Source organism: Halichoerus grypus, chromosome 1 (genome assembly GCF_964656455.1).
Source record: "Halichoerus grypus chromosome 1, mHalGry1.hap1.1, whole genome shotgun sequence".
Taxonomy (NCBI): domain Eukaryota; kingdom Metazoa; phylum Chordata; class Mammalia; order Carnivora; family Phocidae; genus Halichoerus; species Halichoerus grypus.
In genome coordinates, this window is record NC_135712.1 from 180,361,452 (window position 1) to 180,380,879 (window position 19,428).

The window sequence follows — 19,428 nt, forward strand, 5'->3', positions numbered from 1 at the left end:
CATGAACATTTCAGAGTACAGTAAAAACTCCATTAAAATGAGGCTTATCATCTCATAATTTGGAAATAACAGGCATTAAATTACAACCCTCCCTCAGGTATTTTTATGCTTCAAATTTTGATGCAACAATTAGCTTGAGGTGTGTTTGAATCTCGTCTCCAATCCAGCCTTTACAAAAGCAGATTTCACGGCAGCCGCAATCTTATTACGAAACGGAATTTATCTAGCAATTAAAACCTTTGCTTTTCTGTTAAATTCTCAAGTGCTACATTATTCAAATCCATCCACGCACATTCTGTGCTTTTTTTTTTTTTTTTCTTCAACTCAGGGAGAAATAAAAATAATATTCCAGACATTCACAACAAGCGGAACTTCTAAACCGCCTGTCCCACACCTTTTCTATTTTTGCTTTTTCCTTCTCCACCTTTGCCTTCTCCTCTCTCTGCATTTTTACTGCTTTGTAAATGGAAAGGCACTGAAGAGAAGAGAGCGCCCGGCTAACGGAGCGGAAACAGGGTGGGAGAGGAAGTGTCCTCACCTCCCCGTCCCACTCTGGAGCAGCCAGGTGTCCCGTCCTGAGCCATGACCCGACAGACCCCGGTGACGGCGTGAGGAGGCCGGAGCGCGGCGGCCACACCACAGAATCTGGGACCAAGGCTGGCGGCGCGTGGGGGCCCCGTAGACAGACTAGAGTCCACAGTCAAGTGTGGGAATAATATCCAACAGACATTCATTTAGTGTAAGAAGACAGGAGAGGGGAGGAGACATGAATTACCTCTTTTTCACAGTTGGAGTTAAGTGTGAGCATAGCCATGGGGCTGTTGGGTGCGCTGCTCCCCGGCACTGGTGGCATGACATGATCGCCAGGCTGGTTTGGACATGGCAAGCTCAGGACTTGGTTGGCATGTTTATTTGCTAAAGTGGTAGAAAGGTACTGCTTTACCTGCTGCCTTTGGGCTTGCTGTATGTGGTACTTGGTGGGGTTTTCGAGGTGGGTCTGCACCTGAACATAGCCACGGAGGGAAGAGAAGACAGCGCCGTTATTCGTGAGTTTCACTCGGCTCTTTTCTCACGCACAAACATGAGACTGGCCAGTGCACCAACAGAATAAATTATTAAGCCCCTGTTATGTACCAGGCACTGTGCTAATGGATTTTGATATTACTGAAGTTTAAAGTCTAACGCTCAGGATTTGGGGTAATACTTTGCCCTGTTTTATTTCCCTGCTAATTAGCTGCACATCTCTTTGAAACCTTGTGCCCTTTTTGCTCATGTCCAATAATTTAAAATTTGCAACCATCTAGAGGGCAAAACTTTCCCCAACACAACTGTAAGGGTTTACTAAGATCAGAGGACAATCTAGAAAAAGGAGCATAACAATTATTTTACTTTCCTTGGCAAACAGAATAGCTTTCTGTTTTAAAAACAACAACAAACCTCCTTAAGAGCCAGCTGTAAAATGGTTGTAGAAATAACAGAAACATTCTCATGAATAAATCAACTAGTTGTAGATTAATTCCTCCCACTTTCATTTGGACATGATTATTCAACATTTTAATTAAGATCTTGAACTCAACATAAAAAGCAATTTACAGGAAGCAGTTTCTTTCAAAATGCCTCACACTTACATGTATGTTTTTCAAGACCATGACTATGAAGCCACCAGGATCTTTTTCCTCCTTTCTTATAAACACTAATACAGAATTAAAAATGCTTTTTTTTTTTAAATCAATGACACTCAATTTAAAGTTACTTTTTTCCTTGATAAACACAATTTAATCTTATGAGCTCTGAACAGGAGCTGATGGAGACAGCCACAGCCAGGCACTAGGGGAAAAAAAAATACCCTACTAATATTTACTTTGTTCGCACCATATTGAGTTACTTCTTATGGTATCAAACAGTAAACAGCATTAAACTAGTAGACCTGCACTTACTGGAAAGAGTACAATAACATGAAAAGGTGAATTACTCAATTTATTGCATTACATTTCAGACACTAAATATGAATAAGAATAAAGCTCACCTGATAGTGATTATATTCTAGCATTTCCAGCATAACAACGTTTTAGGTGGCCCCAATCCAACGAGAAATGGTAGACTATTCACTCCCTCTCCTTTCTGTAATTCTGACTCGAAGGCTGACTGGCACAGAGAAGGCACTATGAACAAGGTATCCGAGACACCACCGGAAACTTTATCACAGCGGCCCAGCTTATAATAACCTAAGCTAATTAGATATGCATGTCAAAAAAAAAAAAAACACCATTCGCACAAGGGGCTTTTTTTTTTTTTTTGGAAGCCCTACGAGTTTGGTCTTCAATATTGCTATCAATTCCCCCCACCCCCGGCTTGACGTCATGCTTTTTTTCATAAATATAAAAGAACCTTTTTAAGTGATGAGCTATCAAAGTCAAACTCACTGTCAGATCAAGGCCAATTCACTATTCATCTTTAGTTCCAGTAGTATTAATAGACAATGGTATTTCTCTTTCAGCAATAGGTTAAGAGCTAGATGCCCCCTTTGGAGAAGACAGTGCCTAAAAGCTACTATGACACTTAAGACTTTTCTAATGGCCACATAACTCTGTAATTCCAACTGCAGGAAGAGCATCTATGGAGGGGTCTCTGTGCTGCACTTTCAAGTTCAATGGCCTCACCCTGTATCTTGGTCTCAGTGAGCATCTTTTCTTAGCTGCATGGATATGTAACTTTCCTACTGACCTTGCATCAGGAAGAAGGGAAACTATCCTAAACAGAACGAGAAACACACACACACACACACAGACACACACACACACACACATACACACACAGGACCGGATGTATATTTACATGGAGAATAAGAAACAAATGTCTCCCCAATTTAACCAAGTTGGGAAACATGAAAATTTTTACTAAAAATCTTTTATTATAATTCTTAGGGATAGAGAAGAATAAAGGTTATATGCACGACTGATATACTTTATCTTATTTATTTATTCCATTATTTACGGTTATTATGTGCTGAACCACGTCACAATAGACATTGTGAACAAACAGACCTGACTGCCAGCTTTACGAAACTTATAGTCTGGGGTGAGACAAAAGAAGAAAAAGGCAAACAAATATATATCTAAAAATTAGTATAAATGGTCAATATTCACTACTGAAATGGGGAGATAGCTTATGCATAAAAATTTGAAATTCAGTAATTCGGTCCAAATGCCCAGGAGAAATGAAGTCCTTTAGGTTGGCAATCTCAAAATTGTTTCAAATGACTGATCTAACATGCACACAAAGGTTCACAGAGACATTTTAAGTTTATGAAACGGTCCAGACACGATAATGATGTGGACAACAGACATTACTAAAATAAACATAAAATGAGGGCAATAGGTGTAATGTGCTTATTTCACTATTAACACTAAAAAAAGAAAGGGCTACACATTTAAAAATAAATGTTAATTCACTGGCAGATCCTTATTCTTTAATGAATTAGAATTTGATGCTTTAGTAAGGAAGGAAGCAACCTGTTCTCTATTTGGCATTGCCAGTGGGCTATTTACTATATCCAGGTGGTGGTAATCAGAGTGGAATGTATTTTGTCCCTTTACTGCCAGTGTCTTTTTAGTTTTCAAATAAGTTGAGTACAGATTGGCTATAGACACTATGCAGGAGGCAGAACGTCTCCAGCTGTTTCCAATCCAAAGACTGAAAACAGGTAACGGAAAGGAGGCACATGAGCTCTAGGTAATAGGGGGTGGTGAGGTCTGTGGCAAACTAGAACACACATATCTCATCTCAAAGACCTGACATAAGCTGCAGCCGACTGTGGCCATATAGGTATACCAACCCAGTCTAGATCTTCCAATTTTGAGATAAAATTAAGTCTCCCAGATGAAAAAAACTGACACCCAACTGTTTGACTTTTCACCCTGCATGGGACACCTGTGTGCTGGACTCAGTCCATAAGCCAGTAGAATGTGGTCTCTGCTTCACACCATCCTTGTGGATAATCTCCCTATCTACATTCCCTGGGGGGGGGGGGAGCAGGTTCTGAGGGCAAGTTACTGTCAACATCCAGGCATTTCCTGGCCCACCGGACAGCATGCCTAACAGCACAGTCAGCAACAGAGTTAAGGATTCAAAACCTGTGTTCGAATTGTGACTTTGCAACTTCACTGTTTATGTGACCCTTTGCAAGTCATTAACTCTTCCAGGCTTTCATCTCCTCCCGTGCTCAAGAGGAATGGTAACCGGGCCTGCATCGTGGAGGTATTGCAGCATTAAATGAAATCACACTTCTGAGGCTTAGCAATGTATCTGAAAAACAGCAGTTCTCAAACTTTTTTTTGGTCTTAAAACCGTTTTAAACCCTTCAAGTTTAGAGTGTCTTTGTGAGTTATATCCATCAGTGTTTAGCATATTAGGAACTAAATCAGCAATTTTTAAAACCCAAGATTATACACGAGCATACATTCCATTGGCCGTCGGAAGAATGACTTTTTTTTTTTTTAAGGATTTTATTTATTTGACAGAGAGATAGCGAGAGCAGGAACACAAGCAGGAGGAGTGGGAGAGGGAGAAGCAGGCTTCCCGCTGAGCAGGGAGCCTGATGTGGGACTCGATCCCAGGACCCTGGAATCATGACCTGAGCCGAAGGCAGACACTTAATGACTGAGCCACCCAGGCGCCCCAGAAGAATGACATTTTAACGCTGATGAAGCCTTCGTAAAACTCTTCTGTGAAGTCACAAAACGAGCATAAAAAAAAGGAAAAGAACCTCTCAGTATTATTAAGAAAACAGTTTTGACCTGAAAGAAGCCCTGCAAAGGTCTTGGAGACCCTCCAGGCTCTGTGACTTTGAGGACTGTGGATCTAGAACACGGGGGTGCTCGAGCATTATCACCTCCCCACCCTAGCCATGCTATTCACCACTGTGTAGCCGTGGTGTGTGACACCTGTATGTCTTGCCTCCCTCAGCCAGAAGGTGCTGGAAGAAGACACTAAACCCTCTAACTTCCTCATAGGAATATTATGAGGCTCTGAAGTCCTATGACAATTTTAAAAGCCATATAAATAAGATTTTCTGTCTTCAACCATCCTAAACCATAGCTTTTTAGTGAGTGACTTCCTTTGTGTTAGTTTCTAAATAGCCAATCAAGTGAGCATACAAAAGAAAACATATATGTAACATTAAACATCTGTATGATTTCCTGAGAATTTCGGAACAGGGTTGCCCTTCAAACGAACTACCTCAGTTAATGAATTCGGAGAGCAAAGTTAGGTATTGCTGAGCACTTGAGCACAGACCACCAAATAAAGCTAGAGTACTTCAGACTCCATCAAAAGATACTATTTTGTTGATATAATGGATATTTCATATAAATAAAGTATGTTAGCTATCTTGTTAAAGTGCAAAATTCTAAAGGCTGTGAAAATCTTCGTCCTTGTTACTGCTACTATCTTTTTGTGCCTTTTCCTTTCTTCATTCAGATCCTGGACTGATACCCAGAGAAGTGGAATGGATCACCTTCTTTCACACTAGCTGTGCCACTTGCTGGGTGACAATGACAGGTTATTTTCCATCAGTTTCATTCGAAAGAGATCCTGGAGCACATCAGTGTAAGATGGTGCCTAGAGATATTAACATCTTGAGTGACAGAAGAATTCACTGGAGGGAAAAAAAAAAATTCCCATCTAAGGTCCACGGTTCTTCTATTGCCTCTACTATTTGCAAACCAGAATGTAAATAAAACTGAGGGAAGATTCCCATAATCCTTTTAGCTCACAAATTTATTTATTTTTTAACACGTCAAAGGAAAGTTCAGATTTCTCATTTTATGTTTAGGGAGACGATAAAGCTAGCTTTCTTAAATGACTTGGGCCAAGTCTTGTCCAGAGTTACATTTGACAGTTGCAGGGATCTTTTCAGTCCCACAACTGTAATGTTACCACTAAAGAAACCTCAAGCCCAAACACACGTTTTGAGACACTTAGTCATATGTTCTGTCCAGACTGTACAAAGGTATCCTTAATAGAAAATAAGGATGAGGATATGAATCCTGACCTAAGAGAGAAGAATCAAAATCGGATGCAAACGAAAAGCAAAACTAAAGAAGACTCACATAAAGGAGAGGTACGGGGGATTAAGGCTGATGAGCCCAGGCCCCTTTCCCTAGCATGGGGGTCTGTCCACCAGCCCAAGTGGGCCTGCTCCTTATTTCCGTATGGCCCGTAAACTAAGGATACATTTTACTTTTTTTTAATGGTTGGAAAAGAATCAGGAGGAGAAAATTTCATGATACATGAAAATTATGGGAAATCCAAATTTCAGTGTCCATACATAAAGTTTTCTTGGCACACAGCCATGCCCATTCATTTACATATTGCCCGGGGCTGCTTTGTCCATGCAGGGCGGAGGGAGATGGGTAGAGCCTGCCCGGCCTCTGGAGCCTCAAGTACGTCCTATCTGGATATTTACAGAAAATGAGAACCTCTGCTCTGTAAGAAAGTCTTACCTAACTGGAGTTCCGCTTTCTTATTAAACAGAAGTTTTAAGAAGGAAAGGATGAGGTGACTTTTCTAAAGAGAAACAGTATATATGTAGATATAATTTTGTAGTTGTTCCACCAAACGCTGTCTAAACCAGACAAGCAGCCATGTAGGAACACAGGGTATGCTTAATTATCCCCATTTTAAAGATAAACAGAAACTCTGAAAAGAAAGCTCGAAGACGTGCTGGGGTTGAAAATCAAACCAAAGTCTTCATCATTCTGTCCCCAGTGGTGACTACAGAGTCACCCCTCGCTGCTGACGGATTTTGATCTAGGGCTTTAACTTAGTTAAGGGCGGGGGGGGGGAGATAAAACTAAGTAAATCCAGAGGTGTACTCACATACTCTATGTGTGCACACACAAATATATATAAATTTATATCCCATTTCTTTGGTCTGTATCCTTTCACACTACTTCCTATCATATCACTTTGTAGGATCATCAGGCTTCTGAATTCAGAGACAGAAGTTCTAAGTGTGTACAAAAGGAAAGGGTGGTAAATCCATTTTTCTAAAATTTTGATGTGTTAAGAGAACACACCAGACGAGCTTTACCAAAAATTCCTAACAGGTCTTTTATCCTTAGCTGATGACCTATAAAACAGTGTGCTTACTATAAATATAAACCACAAGGTGGGCATGCTTTGGGTTTATGACTAACAATATTTAGTAGCCTCAGGAAAAAAAGAATATTATTGTAAGTAAATTCCTACTATATACATTATCTTTTCTCTCTCAGACTAAAATAAGCCAAAGGCCTGAGTATAAAAAGAACATCAAGTTTTTATCACATCCAAACAGAAATATGAGATTTAAGAGTGGTAGCTGTCTGCCTGCAGAGTATTTATAATCCCAGAATAAAAACGCCACTTTCAGAATCAAACTCCTATGAGAGAAGCAGCAAAACCCAATAAATGTAATGCATTACTCACTTTAATAGAAAACTATGCATTTACAGGTCCCGTACTCTGAAGATTGTATCAGTCATTATGCATGGGTATGTCATATTAAACAGCAAAATTTTAAAACATATATTAAAAAGAATTAGCATTCATTCACTCAAAATTCTCTACCCTATACCAAACACTGCATTTTATATTCACTCCAAGCTTAGGTCATTTAAAAACAAAACTAAGAAATCACTTGGATAGCCACATAAAATTTTCTTGAAAGCCTCTTCATGCAGTTTAAAAAAAAAAAAAAAAATCATATGATGATAACTGATTGAATCCAGAAGGAACTACAGAAGAAATCTGATCTTGATAGTTTTAACCTCTTATTTTGAGTCACTGCTGAGACTATACCCAATTGCCTCCATGCCATATACATCAAGAACTAAATATAGGTTTGAGTGCAAACCTTAATGTGTATATAAATCACCTGGGATCTTGTTAAATGCAGTGTGATTCTGTAGGTCTGGGTGGGACGAAAGATCCTGCATTTATAATAAGCTCCCAGGGGATGCCCACCTTACTGGTCCACAGACCACACTACACCTTCAGTGCAGGGCTGTAATAGGTCCTCACCTGGACTTCTCCCCAAAAAGTGGTATGTTCATGATTCATTCAATAAATACTGCTTAAGTGCCAACCAGATGCCAGACAACTGCCCTCATCTTATATAGGCTGTTCATCAGGGAAGGTCCTACAGAGAAGGTGACAGTTAAGCACAGGCCTGAAAGTGGGGGAGGAGATGAGCCAGGCAGATTGGTGGGAGGAGCATCCCCGCAAAGTGCAAAAGTCCTCAGGTATGAACAAGCCTTGCCTGCTCCAGGAACAGCAAGAAGGCTCTTACTACACATTCCTCACCTGGCTTCCAATTTAGCACATGCACCTCGTTCTCCTCTTACCTCTTTCATCATTTCTTCTCAGTCTCCTTGGCTAGTTCTCTCTTCTGCTCTTAAACATCAGAGTGTCCCAAGGCTCGGAGCTTGATTTTCTCTTTGGACTTGCACAGCCCCGGAGCGCTAACCCAGTCTCAGGGATTTCAACACTCAGCTCAGGTGTCTCTGAACTCCAGATTCACCTCCACCTGTCTATTCCATAGCACCATTTGGAGCACTGCAGACATCCCAAATTTCACGTGGTCATCACCCCCTCCAAACCAGCTCCTCCACCGTCTTCTCCATCTGTATAGGAAATTACCTTTTGTTTTTCTTGTAGGGCAAAAAAGCGGTCCTCAATGGTTCAACCTAGCTGCACATTCAAAAATTGGTCATTTTGGCTCCTTTTCTTTTTCTTCACACCCTGTATCTAATCCATCAAGAAGTACTGGCCCCCTCTCCAGAATATATCCAGAATTTAACTGATTTTCACCACCTCTACTGTTACCATCTGATCCATGCCATCATCATTTCTCGCGTGGATTACTGAAAGTCTCTGGACTCTTCTACTGGCTTTTGTCTGTGCCCTCTTACAGTCTATTTTCAACACACCAATAGAGTGATCCTTATAAAATATGTCAGATCATGTCACTACTCTGGGAAAACAAAAAACAAAAAACAACCCTCTGCAATGGTTCCCTATTGATCTCTGAGGGGAAAAAAAAAAAAGGTACTTACAATGGCCTATAAGTCCCTAAATCAGTGCCACCCCTCAGTCTCGGGCCCCACCCCAGACCTAATGAATGAGACTCTTTGGGTTGGGACCAGAAATCCATGTTTTACCAAGCTAACCGGGTAGATTCTTAAGCACATCAAAGTCTGAAGACCCCTGCCCTCTTTGCCTACTTCCCACTCCACCCTGGGATCATGACCTGTCTGATCTTATCTACCACAACCATCCTAAGAGCTTATTCAAAATCCCAACCCATGACCTGCTAGTGCTCCTGATCCCCTTTGTACAGAACATGGCCTGGCACATAGTGGGCACTCAGCAAGAATGTGGTCAATCAGTGAATGAATGGAGTAACTGTGGCTGAAGGGCATGAATGTGGGGGAGAAGAGAAGCTAAGGACAAGGAGTCAGACTGTGGAGGGCACTGTAGGGGTTGAAGGCTAGGATTCTGAGAGCCTCTAGAAATGTTCTAAGGAAATGGAGAAGTGACAAGTGTGCTCTCTTCCTGACTAATTCAGGAAACTCTGGAGGAACTAAGTATCCAGGCTAGGTAGTGATTCATAGCCTGCCTCCCTACTCTGAGAGATGAAGCTTCCTTTTCTCTTTAGGGTCTTCCCAAAGACTGTCAATTCTTAGAGCTCTCATCTATAAGGCTTAGGGTCCTGAGGGTCTAGGACACATGGCCAGGAGCCAGGAAGCCATGCTTCCCTGTCTAAACCATGTCACACCATAAGTCACAGTTAAAGTAGAGGTCCCCAAGCAGGTGGCCCATGGGCACAGTTCACAGATGTGGCTTACCATTATACTCAGTATTTAATTAAAAATTGGGAATTTTCACACAAAATTTTGGAATTCTGGTTTGTCTGGATAAGTCAGAAGATCTAGCAACACTGAAGCACATTCTAGTGGGCCAGCAATGGACAGAGTGGAATGGCAGCTTCCCTCTTTGGATGGGCCACTTGCTCATTTTGTCAGCGTTCCACCATTCCTTGTAGCCACAATGACAGTAGCCTGCTCCACTCATTAATCTCCCTGACTCCTGAAGGCATCTGAGCTGCAAACTCTGCTTATCCTTTAAACACTCCCCATTCCCAGGGTAGTTCCAAATCTGATAGAACTGGTAGCATATATATGCTTACAAAGCCACATTAAAGGAACAGTCTTATGTGACGGGGAAGAGAATATAAAATAAATTGGTATAACCTTAATACATAAAATAAACGGATGTAAACTTTTTAAAGGTACATGCACACCCATAGAGTAATTAAACAGTCAAGCACTTTTCTAAGGAAATCAAAAGATACAGGAAAAGGTTTAAGTACAAGGATGTCCATCAGAGCATTAACCCTAACAGGAATGGTCAAATTACTACCCTAAAGCCTACGGTCTGGTTTCATAAGTAGTTTATGGGGATATGGCCATGTCCATTTGTTTGCATATAGTCTGTGACTGCTTTCAAGTGAGACAGTACTAGAGCAGAGTTGAGCAATAGATCTCATGTCCCCCAAAGCCTAAAATACTTACTCTGTGGCCCTCTACAGAAAGTTTGCCAACCTTAAATCTGTAACAACAGCAACAACAACAAAATGGGACAAAAATCTAACAGCAGGCAATGGGTTAAATTAATTACAAGATGGCCACATTAAGTTCAGGGTTCCCCCGACCTTGGCCTAGGGCCAGATACTTCTCTGTTATGGGGCTGTCCTGCGCACCGCAGGATCGTCAGCAGCATCCTTGGCCTCTACCCAATAAGATGCCAGTAGCACCTTCCCTGCAACACCCATTGTGACAACCAAAAATGCCTCCAGACATTCCAAACATCCTCGGGGCGGGGAGCAAAACTGCCCCCAGTCGGGAACTACTGCATGTAGATGGATACAATGCAGTGATTAAAATCCATATTTTACAAAACGATTTAATCAGGGGGAACTTTCAGAATGTACAGAGGAACCCAAAGCAACTTAGAAACACTACATACACTGTGATCCTAAACTGGCTTAAAAATGTTATTTATACATCAGCATAGACAAAAAAAGACCAATTACCAATCATTCAGTGATCTTAACCATGACTATTCTGGGATGATGAAATTATAGGGGACTATTACTTTATTGGGGTTCCCCCCATATTTTCTACAATCTACGTGGCACTAATTTTGTAATTTAAAAAAATCTACAAATTCCATAAAAACTAAATTCTGTGGATCTGGACGAATAAAAATATATTCAGGCAGAATTCCTCTACTGAAAATTTTGCAAACAATACATAAACCCATGAAGTTGTTATATAATGATGAAATCTGTCTCATTTCAATTTTCCCTTTAAATACTTGATCAGATTAAGAGGACCCTTTTATTCACGAAATTTTTAGTCCAACATTCAAGCCCCGACAGTTCGAGTTTGTATAATATTTGACACATTTTTATGGTTTTGTAAAGGGCTGTGATTACGTGGTCCAGTGATACCCTAATAATAACCCATTGTAAGGGCCGGCCACTTCTCCCCCTCCTAATGGGAGCTGTAAGCGCAGCACTCCACGTGCTATAACTTTTCCATCTGCCCCAGTTTAGCACTGCCTCAGAACTGCAGACGCCTTTTTGTCTTAGTATTTCCCCCCCAAAATGCCCCCATTGTTTGCAGTTTATCGGGTATTAGAGATCATTATGGCACAGGCAGCAAAACTCCTTTTCATAAGGACCGGCACTCTTAAGAAACTGGCAGTGGTCAAGTTTGTCAGAGATGAAAACATTGCCCTGGGCTTAAGCAAAAGGTCAGTCAGAAATGAGACCTGAAGGCTGCCGATTTGAAGGTCAAGTCCACACGGGCTGCAAACTGGCAAAAAGCAGCCGCCTCCTAATAACACAGACTTCAGGGTCCGTATCACGAGACTGGGGGGTCTCCTGGTTTTTGAGGAACTACATTGTCTTAAATTCCTAAGACCCGTTGCCCAGATTATGGGACAAGGAAAACCCGGTTTGGAACTAACCACCCCACAGGAGCACTTTCGGGGCGTGCTGCGCTGAGCCCCTCACAGGCAGGCACACGGACTCTACCCCCCTTTACCTACTCAGGCGGTCAGGAAACCAGCATGTACACAGCCACTGACTGAGCGTATGGAGAACAGCAACTACAGCTGGGCTGCTGGCCCCGCAACACACCTCTTTAAGTTGGGGAAGCAGAGACAAATGCGATGGAAACAAATCGACAAAGAAAGAATTTCGTACAGTGACTCAGTGCATTGCAGACAATAAAACAAAGTTATTAGGAGAAAAGGCTGTTCGGTGGTGGTGACATTCCAGCCTGAAGCCTGAATGATGGGAAGAAGCCAGGTATGTGGAGAAGCCGAGGAGCTGAAACCCCGGGTGAGAAGCAGCCTGGTGGACGGGAGAAACAGGGATGTCGGCAATAAGAGTCCAGCGGTGATGGAGCAGTGACCAGGTCGGCGTGTGAACTGAGACAGCCAATCAGGGCCCCCTGGTATGGGGTTTTGTAGGCTTTGTGAGGAATCTGATTTTTCTTCTCTGCTACTTCAAAGAAACCTTTCTTTCTTTGGAAGGTTTTAAGCAGAGAAGTGACATGATCGGATGAACATGTGTAACACATCACTCTGGGGCTGACATAGATAGGCGGTAGGAACGGACATAGGACGAACAATTCGGAGGCTCCTGCAGCCCCATATATGAGAAAGGATAATGCCTTGGACTCAAATATTAAGATGCCATTGGGTATGAAGTATAGGTCACAGGGTCTTGTGCTGGCTTGCATCAAATTTAAGAAAAGCACATACGAAGCACTAACAACAACAAAGAAGACCTTACACAATGCTCTGAAATATCTCACACCACCAAAAAGAAGTTAGTATAAATGATGCATATAGTTATAAAATATCCCCTATAGACCTGTTTGGGGCCCACAAGCTAAGTGTATGGCCAGCTGTCAGAGTGCAGTGGAGAGAACCGATCTACTATTGTTAATATCTGGCTGGAATTTCAGATAGACCTGAGTTCAAATCCTAGTCAAGTTGCTTAAATGCTTTGAATCTCAGTTTTCTATCCACAAAAATGGGATCATGGATACCTATCTGGTAGTTGCTGAGCTTGATTAGTGTATGTGACAAAATGCATGAGAACTGCTTAGCGTGAAATAAATGCTCAATAAGTTAATACTGTTCTCTATTATTGTTAGCCCTGGATTTTTTGCTTTCCCATTCAGGTAGACTGGTGTTAGGTCATTTAGCTCATCCATCTCAAAAAAAAAAAGGTAAAGCCACCTTGAAGGAGTGGAGAGGGCAGACAGGAGTGGGGGCCATGTTCAGCCTCTTCCAGGCAGGCTTTTATGTCCTTCTCTTTAGCTGACTCAAATATCACAGATGGACACTAAGGGCAAAAGTGGATAAACAACAATCTTAGTGCATGGGACACTTGCTGCCTAGAGTATCTTATGGAAGGCTTTTGTGAAATTATTACTCTCTTCTACTTTCCAAATCGGCTAGCTCAGTCACTGGTTCTTAAACTGGGCTTCAGGGAACCTGGAAACTCCTGAAAATTGCATGCAAACTTCTGAGGTGCATTTTTCCTAGGAAGAGGTCTAACAAAAGAAATAGGTGAAGATGAAATTCTGTCTAGGATTTACAAGGGAGAGGGAGGTATGTACATGAAACAAGATGAGCCCTGAGTTGTCATTGTTGAAGCTGGGGGATGAGAATGTGAGGGGTCCATTACATTATTCTCTCTGTTTTTATATGAGTTTGAAACAACCTATACACGTTCACGCACAGCATACATTATTTATGAATTAGGTATTTTCATGTGGACTCATTTTTTATCTTCTTTTCCTATAAAAAGGCAAGTCTTATGGTAACATATTTACTAAGCAAGCACTTGGTTAATCCATCAACGTATCATAAGGATAAATGCCTGCTTTTTTTTGCTTGCTCTTCTGGCCTTATGCCCAAACTTTCTTCTCAAAGAGCTGATTTTATGTTCTGTGAATTGATCGTGGATTCAGTATGGTCCATGCCATTCCTCTGTGGTGGTGTCAGCCTGAGCAACTCTCAGAGAAACATCTTGTTTACAAAGTAATTCGGATCTGTCCATGGAGTGTTCTCACTGATCAAAGCAGGAATGTGTATTTTAGCCACAAATAAAACATTTATTTGTGCACAGGGTACAGAACTGAATTCATACTGACCTTTTCAGATCAAAATCAGGACTACCTCTTTCAAACAAAATGCCCAATGATCTGTATTTATGTCAGATAAAAAATACAAGCAACTGAAGCTAAAGTTTATAGAGATATTTAAAAGGAGTTGTTTTTATTCATTAAAAAACATTTGCAAAAAAATGATTCATCGTACTCTACAAAGCAAATTCTAAGAGGGGTTTTAAATCTGCCATATATATATATATATATATATATATATATATATATATATATATAAATTTATATAAGTGGGGCGCACTTATTATAAAACCAAAAAATGGGATAGTCCTGTTTGGATTTTTGTGTGTGACAAAAACAATGAATAAAGGGAGTGAAGACGAAAAGGACAAAATACTCCTTTGGGAAAGAAAGGTGAGAATTTTAAAAGGTATAAGAAAATGGGACTATACTGGGACTTCTCACAATGAGGATAAAGAATGAAAAAGTGACACTGAAGTAATGATTAGCACTTACTATGCACAGGGATTTTTTTCTAGAAGTTTTCAATGGATGCGCTCATTTCATCTTCACTCCAACCCTATGACGTAGGTAGGAGCTGTCATTCCCATTTTAGGGAAGAGAAAACTGAGGCTTTTTCCTAGCCACTAGACTAAACGCTGCCAGGTTATGAGTTATCTATAGAATTCGTATTTCAACATAATATTTCTGGTTTTGATGCTGTACAGACAGCCTCTGTAATAACTACTTCTTTTGTGTACTTGCTTTCACACTCTTGTTAGAAACAGGACTCTCTGTAATATTCGATCTTCACCTGGGTGGACAGAAGGCGTTTAAACCAAAGCTCTACTCAGTTCCTAAGTGAACAGATGCAGGCACTCAGGCCAACAGCGGGTCAAAGAAGACCGGACTTGACAACAGAGAAAGTTAAAGAGAACATTTGTTACGGGAAAACTGCCTCAGGACTCTGAGTAATTTAAGAGTTGATGCTTTTTCTTTCTTTTTCTTTTTTTTGGGGGGGGGAGTGTTGGGGGGGCCGGCAGGCAAACAGAATCTTCCAGACTCAATAGGAATTTTGTTAACCAAAAGCATCTAAGTATCATGAGGTTTTTAAAGGAAAGATTAAACTATTGTATGATATAGTAATTCTTTTATGAGAAAGAAAATGGGCCACTGTATTATAGAAATGCCAGTTGCCATATACCTAATTATAAACCGTTATCAAAATAGGGAAGAAGAGAAATGTGCAGATCACCCTTTTGTAAAAAAGACCCACTGCACTATACAGTTTGGATAAAAACAACAAAAAGCGATGGTTTAATCAGTCCCCAGAAGTCTATATATTACACGCAGTAGACGGAAAGAAAGCCCTCAATATGAAAGAAAATCCCTCATTCCTGTCCTCAAGGAGCTTACAGATGTAGGGTTGGGGTGAGGGTGGGAGGAAAGGGACACCCACACACAAATTTACACTTAAGGTGCCCCTACCCTTTAAAACAGTGGTTCTCAACCATGGGTGGTTTTGCCCTGCGAGGAACATTTTCTGGTTGTCACAGCTGGGGGTACCGGGGCCGGGGGAGTGGCTGTGGACACCCAGTGGGTAGAGAGTGGGGATGATGCTGCACATGGTACGGTACACAGCACAGCTCCTCACGGGAGAGAGTTACCTGGCTCCAACATCGACAGGTGAGAACCCACAACTAGGAGATGTGGTGTCACTTGCCGGCACAAACCCTCTCAGGGGTAGTTTCAGGAGACGGCAATGAAACCAGTCAAGGCACAGCAAGGGCACAGATACCCCATGAACCACGATGTGCTTCCTCCTGGTATCTGAGCTCTGCAATTAGGCAAGAGTCACTTCACATCCCGTCTTGACATGCAAAGGACAACTTTTTAGCTAATTGTAAGGAGGAGGAAATGTCATCACAGTAAATAGCTTAATTCAAAACCCTTCACATTGGGCACCTGGGTGGCTCAGTCAGTTAAGCGTCTGCCTTCGGCTCAGTTCTTGATCTCAGGGTCCTGGGATCGAGTCCCGAGTCAGGCTCCCTGCTCAGCAGGGAACCTGCTTCTCCCTCTCCCTCTGCCTTCCCCTAGCTTGTGCTCTCTCTCACTCTTACATAAATAAATGAAATCTTAAAAAAAAAAAAAAACAACCCTTCAAATCAACTACATAGTAATGTGGGAAGGAAAAGTTAACACTGAAAAACGGAAAACCATCAATTCAACACAATAATAAACTGGGCCTAAAGCTACGCAGAAAGAACGTGGACGATTCCAATTATTTAAAAGCCCACTGGGAACCTGCTTTGAGGTTTCTGAACATGAACTGAGTGCACTGTTGATATCACGGAGTACCACTCACAAGTCCCCTCTGTCCGATAAAATACTGAGTAAAGGAACATGCCAGTACTTGCAAACAAAGCCATTCGCTAGTGCTTAATTTTACAGGGCTTCACATAAGTCCTCCTTCCCATCCCAAACTGTCAACAGCAAAACAACCACAGTTCCTTATCTATTCATTTTCTACAGCTTAAAGGAGGAATTATCTTTTTCTTTTTTTCCTAGTTTTTGGGGAGGGGGTGGGTTTTTTTTTTTAATATTTTTATTTGAGTATAGTTAACACACAACGTTACATTAGTTGCAGGTGTACAACATAGTGGCTGGACAAGTTGACAGGTTATGCTCCACTCACCCCAAGTGTAGCTATCATCCATAACCATATGGAGCTATGACAATATCATTGCCCATACTCCCTATGTTGAGCCTTTTATTCCCGTGACTTATTCATTCCATTACTTGAAGCCTGTATCTCCCAGTCTCTTTTATCCATTTTGCTCATTCCTCCACCCCCTCCCCTCTGGCAACCATCAGTTAGTTCTCTACTCATAGATCTGTTTCTTTTTGTTTATCCATCTGTTTTGTTTTTTAGAGTCTACACATGAGTGAAATCATATAACGTTTGTCTTTCTCTCTCTGACTTATTTCACTTGGCATAACATCTTCTAGGTCCATCTGTGTTGTCGCAAATGACAAGATTCATCCTTTTTCGTGGCTGCATAATATTCCATTATGTACCCTTTTTTTTCACTATATTTTAAGAACTTTCAAAAGTCATTAATTTATCATTTTGCATGTGACACACAGACTTTATTTTATAATTTCTTTTAAAAGTACAAATGGAACGGGGCACCTGGGTGGCTCAGTCGTTAAGCGTCTGCCTTCAGCTCAGGTCATGATCCCAGGGCCCTGGGATCAAGCCCCGCATCGGGCTCCCTGCTCAGCAGGGAGCCTGCTTCTTCCTCTCTCACTCCCCCTGCTTGTGTTCCTGCTCTCGCAATCTCTGTCAAATAAATAAATAAAATTTAAAAAAAAAAAAAGTACAAATGGAAGTGTAGCAATGCTGATAACTGTTAAAGATGAAGAATGGGAGAGAAAGCGTCAAAGAGTCACACTGGGCAATTCTTCCCACTTTCATATATATTAGAAATTTCCGTAACAGTTATAAAAAAGGGAAAAAAAGTATAAACAGTTCTTAGACACACACACACACACAAAAATGTGGCCTTGTGTGTTTACATAAAATAATTGAATCCCGATGACTTCAGTGGCAAATTCTTTATGGTCTTAAAGATTCTAGATCTAGCTTTATTTTGCTATCTGCCTCCCCATCATCTACATTTAAAAAAAAAAAATCTACAAAACGCTCAGAAAGGAAAAACAAAAAACTCCCTAAATTTGTAGAAATAGCGCTAATTTGGGGCACCTGGGTGGCTCAATTGTTAAGCGTCTGCCTTCGGCTCAGGTCGTGATCCCAGGGTCCCGGGATCGAGCCCCACATCAGGCTCCCTGTTCAGCGGGAAGCCTGCGTCTCCCTCTCCCACTCCCCCTACTTGTGTGCCATCTCTCGCTATGCCTCTCTCTGTCAAATAAATAAATAAAATATTAAAAAAAAAAAAAAAAAGAAATAGCGCTAATTAAACAATATCCTTCCCACAAAGTTTCTGTCTCAAATGATGACACCCAAATGACTTTAAATGGACTCCATCTTTTAGCAAAATGACAAGAGGTTTCAACTGCCAAACTGAAGCTTCTTTGTATTATGTGTTTTATCTAATTAGCACTCTAGGAAATGCATTTGTGGTGACCAAACGTGAGCATTCCCTTCTCTTCTGCTGACCTTAAAATATGGAGTGATGTAGTTACACCTTTAATATAAAATAGCATGTGTGTGCAAGAGAGTGCTTTCTTCAAGTAACAGAAATGATTAAGGAAAAGCATATAATAAAAGGCCAGATAATATAATAATTTTGGCTTGTTTTCCTTTAGATAGAGCATAATTGTTTACTTAACAATAAGCCATATCATTTTCCATATTCAACATGGTCGTTGGAGGGTATGAGAATGAGTTATAATACAATGTTCACCCTCTCTGTTCAGGGAAAAATAATTAGGGAAGAAAATTAACTTCTGCTGAGCATCCCTTCTATGTCAGGCATAATACAGGCCTTTAAATACATTAATCTTATTTGATGCACCCATGAGAGGTAAGTGCTCTTGCTCGTCTGGTCTTATAGATGAGGGAAACAAGAGCAGAGAGGTTAAATAACCAGTCCTATCTTACCTGCTTGCTCTCATATAGTGAGATATCTAAACCTTAGTTTGTTGGGCTCCAAAACCAAGTGAAATATTCAGGGTACATTATGGTGTCACTTCTCAGGAGTGATCAGTATCCTGCTAAAAGTAATACAGCAAATATACTTATTTTAAGACCACAAAAATTTTACCACAAAAAGGAGTGCATTAGAGAAAATTCACCGGGGGAATTTTATTGAATTATTATCATCTTCAAGCCTAGAGACAAAACAAAAGTTTTATGACTTTTCTTATTAAAAATGTAACCATATGTAGTTGAAGATAATTTAAAGAATAAAGATGAGCAAAGGAAAAGAAAAAATGTATCACAAATAATCCCATACTGAGAGCATGATGGTCTTTATCTTTCTATAGGTCAAAGTAGAATTGTAATGTGATCACCAGGCAATGTTAGCAGGACTAGAGCAAAACTTATCGTGTTCAAAAAGAGCAAGTTTCCATCCTTCTTTCCTCCATCTTTCCTAAAGGGGGATTTATACATATCTCTAAAACAGAAAACATACTCGCTAACCCACCCACC

At 40.9% G+C, this 19,428-nt stretch overlaps 1 protein-coding gene across 1 annotated transcript in view; it reads right to left on the bottom strand.

Annotated features, from left to right (window-relative positions):
• The window catches only part of MITF (melanocyte inducing transcription factor), a 75,516-nt gene that overhangs the window by 20,225 nt on the left and 35,863 nt on the right, over positions 1–19,428 (bottom strand). Inside the window, exons 2-4 of the mRNA XM_078059200.1 lie at positions 2,027–2,145; positions 750–1,003; positions 539–687 (exon numbers count right to left, since the gene is read on the bottom strand). Coding sequence (XP_077915326.1) covers positions 539–687; positions 750–1,003; positions 2,027–2,059 — 436 coding nt within the window. The 5' untranslated portion in view covers positions 2,060–2,145. The remainder of the gene's footprint in view (positions 1–538; positions 688–749; positions 1,004–2,026; positions 2,146–19,428) is intronic.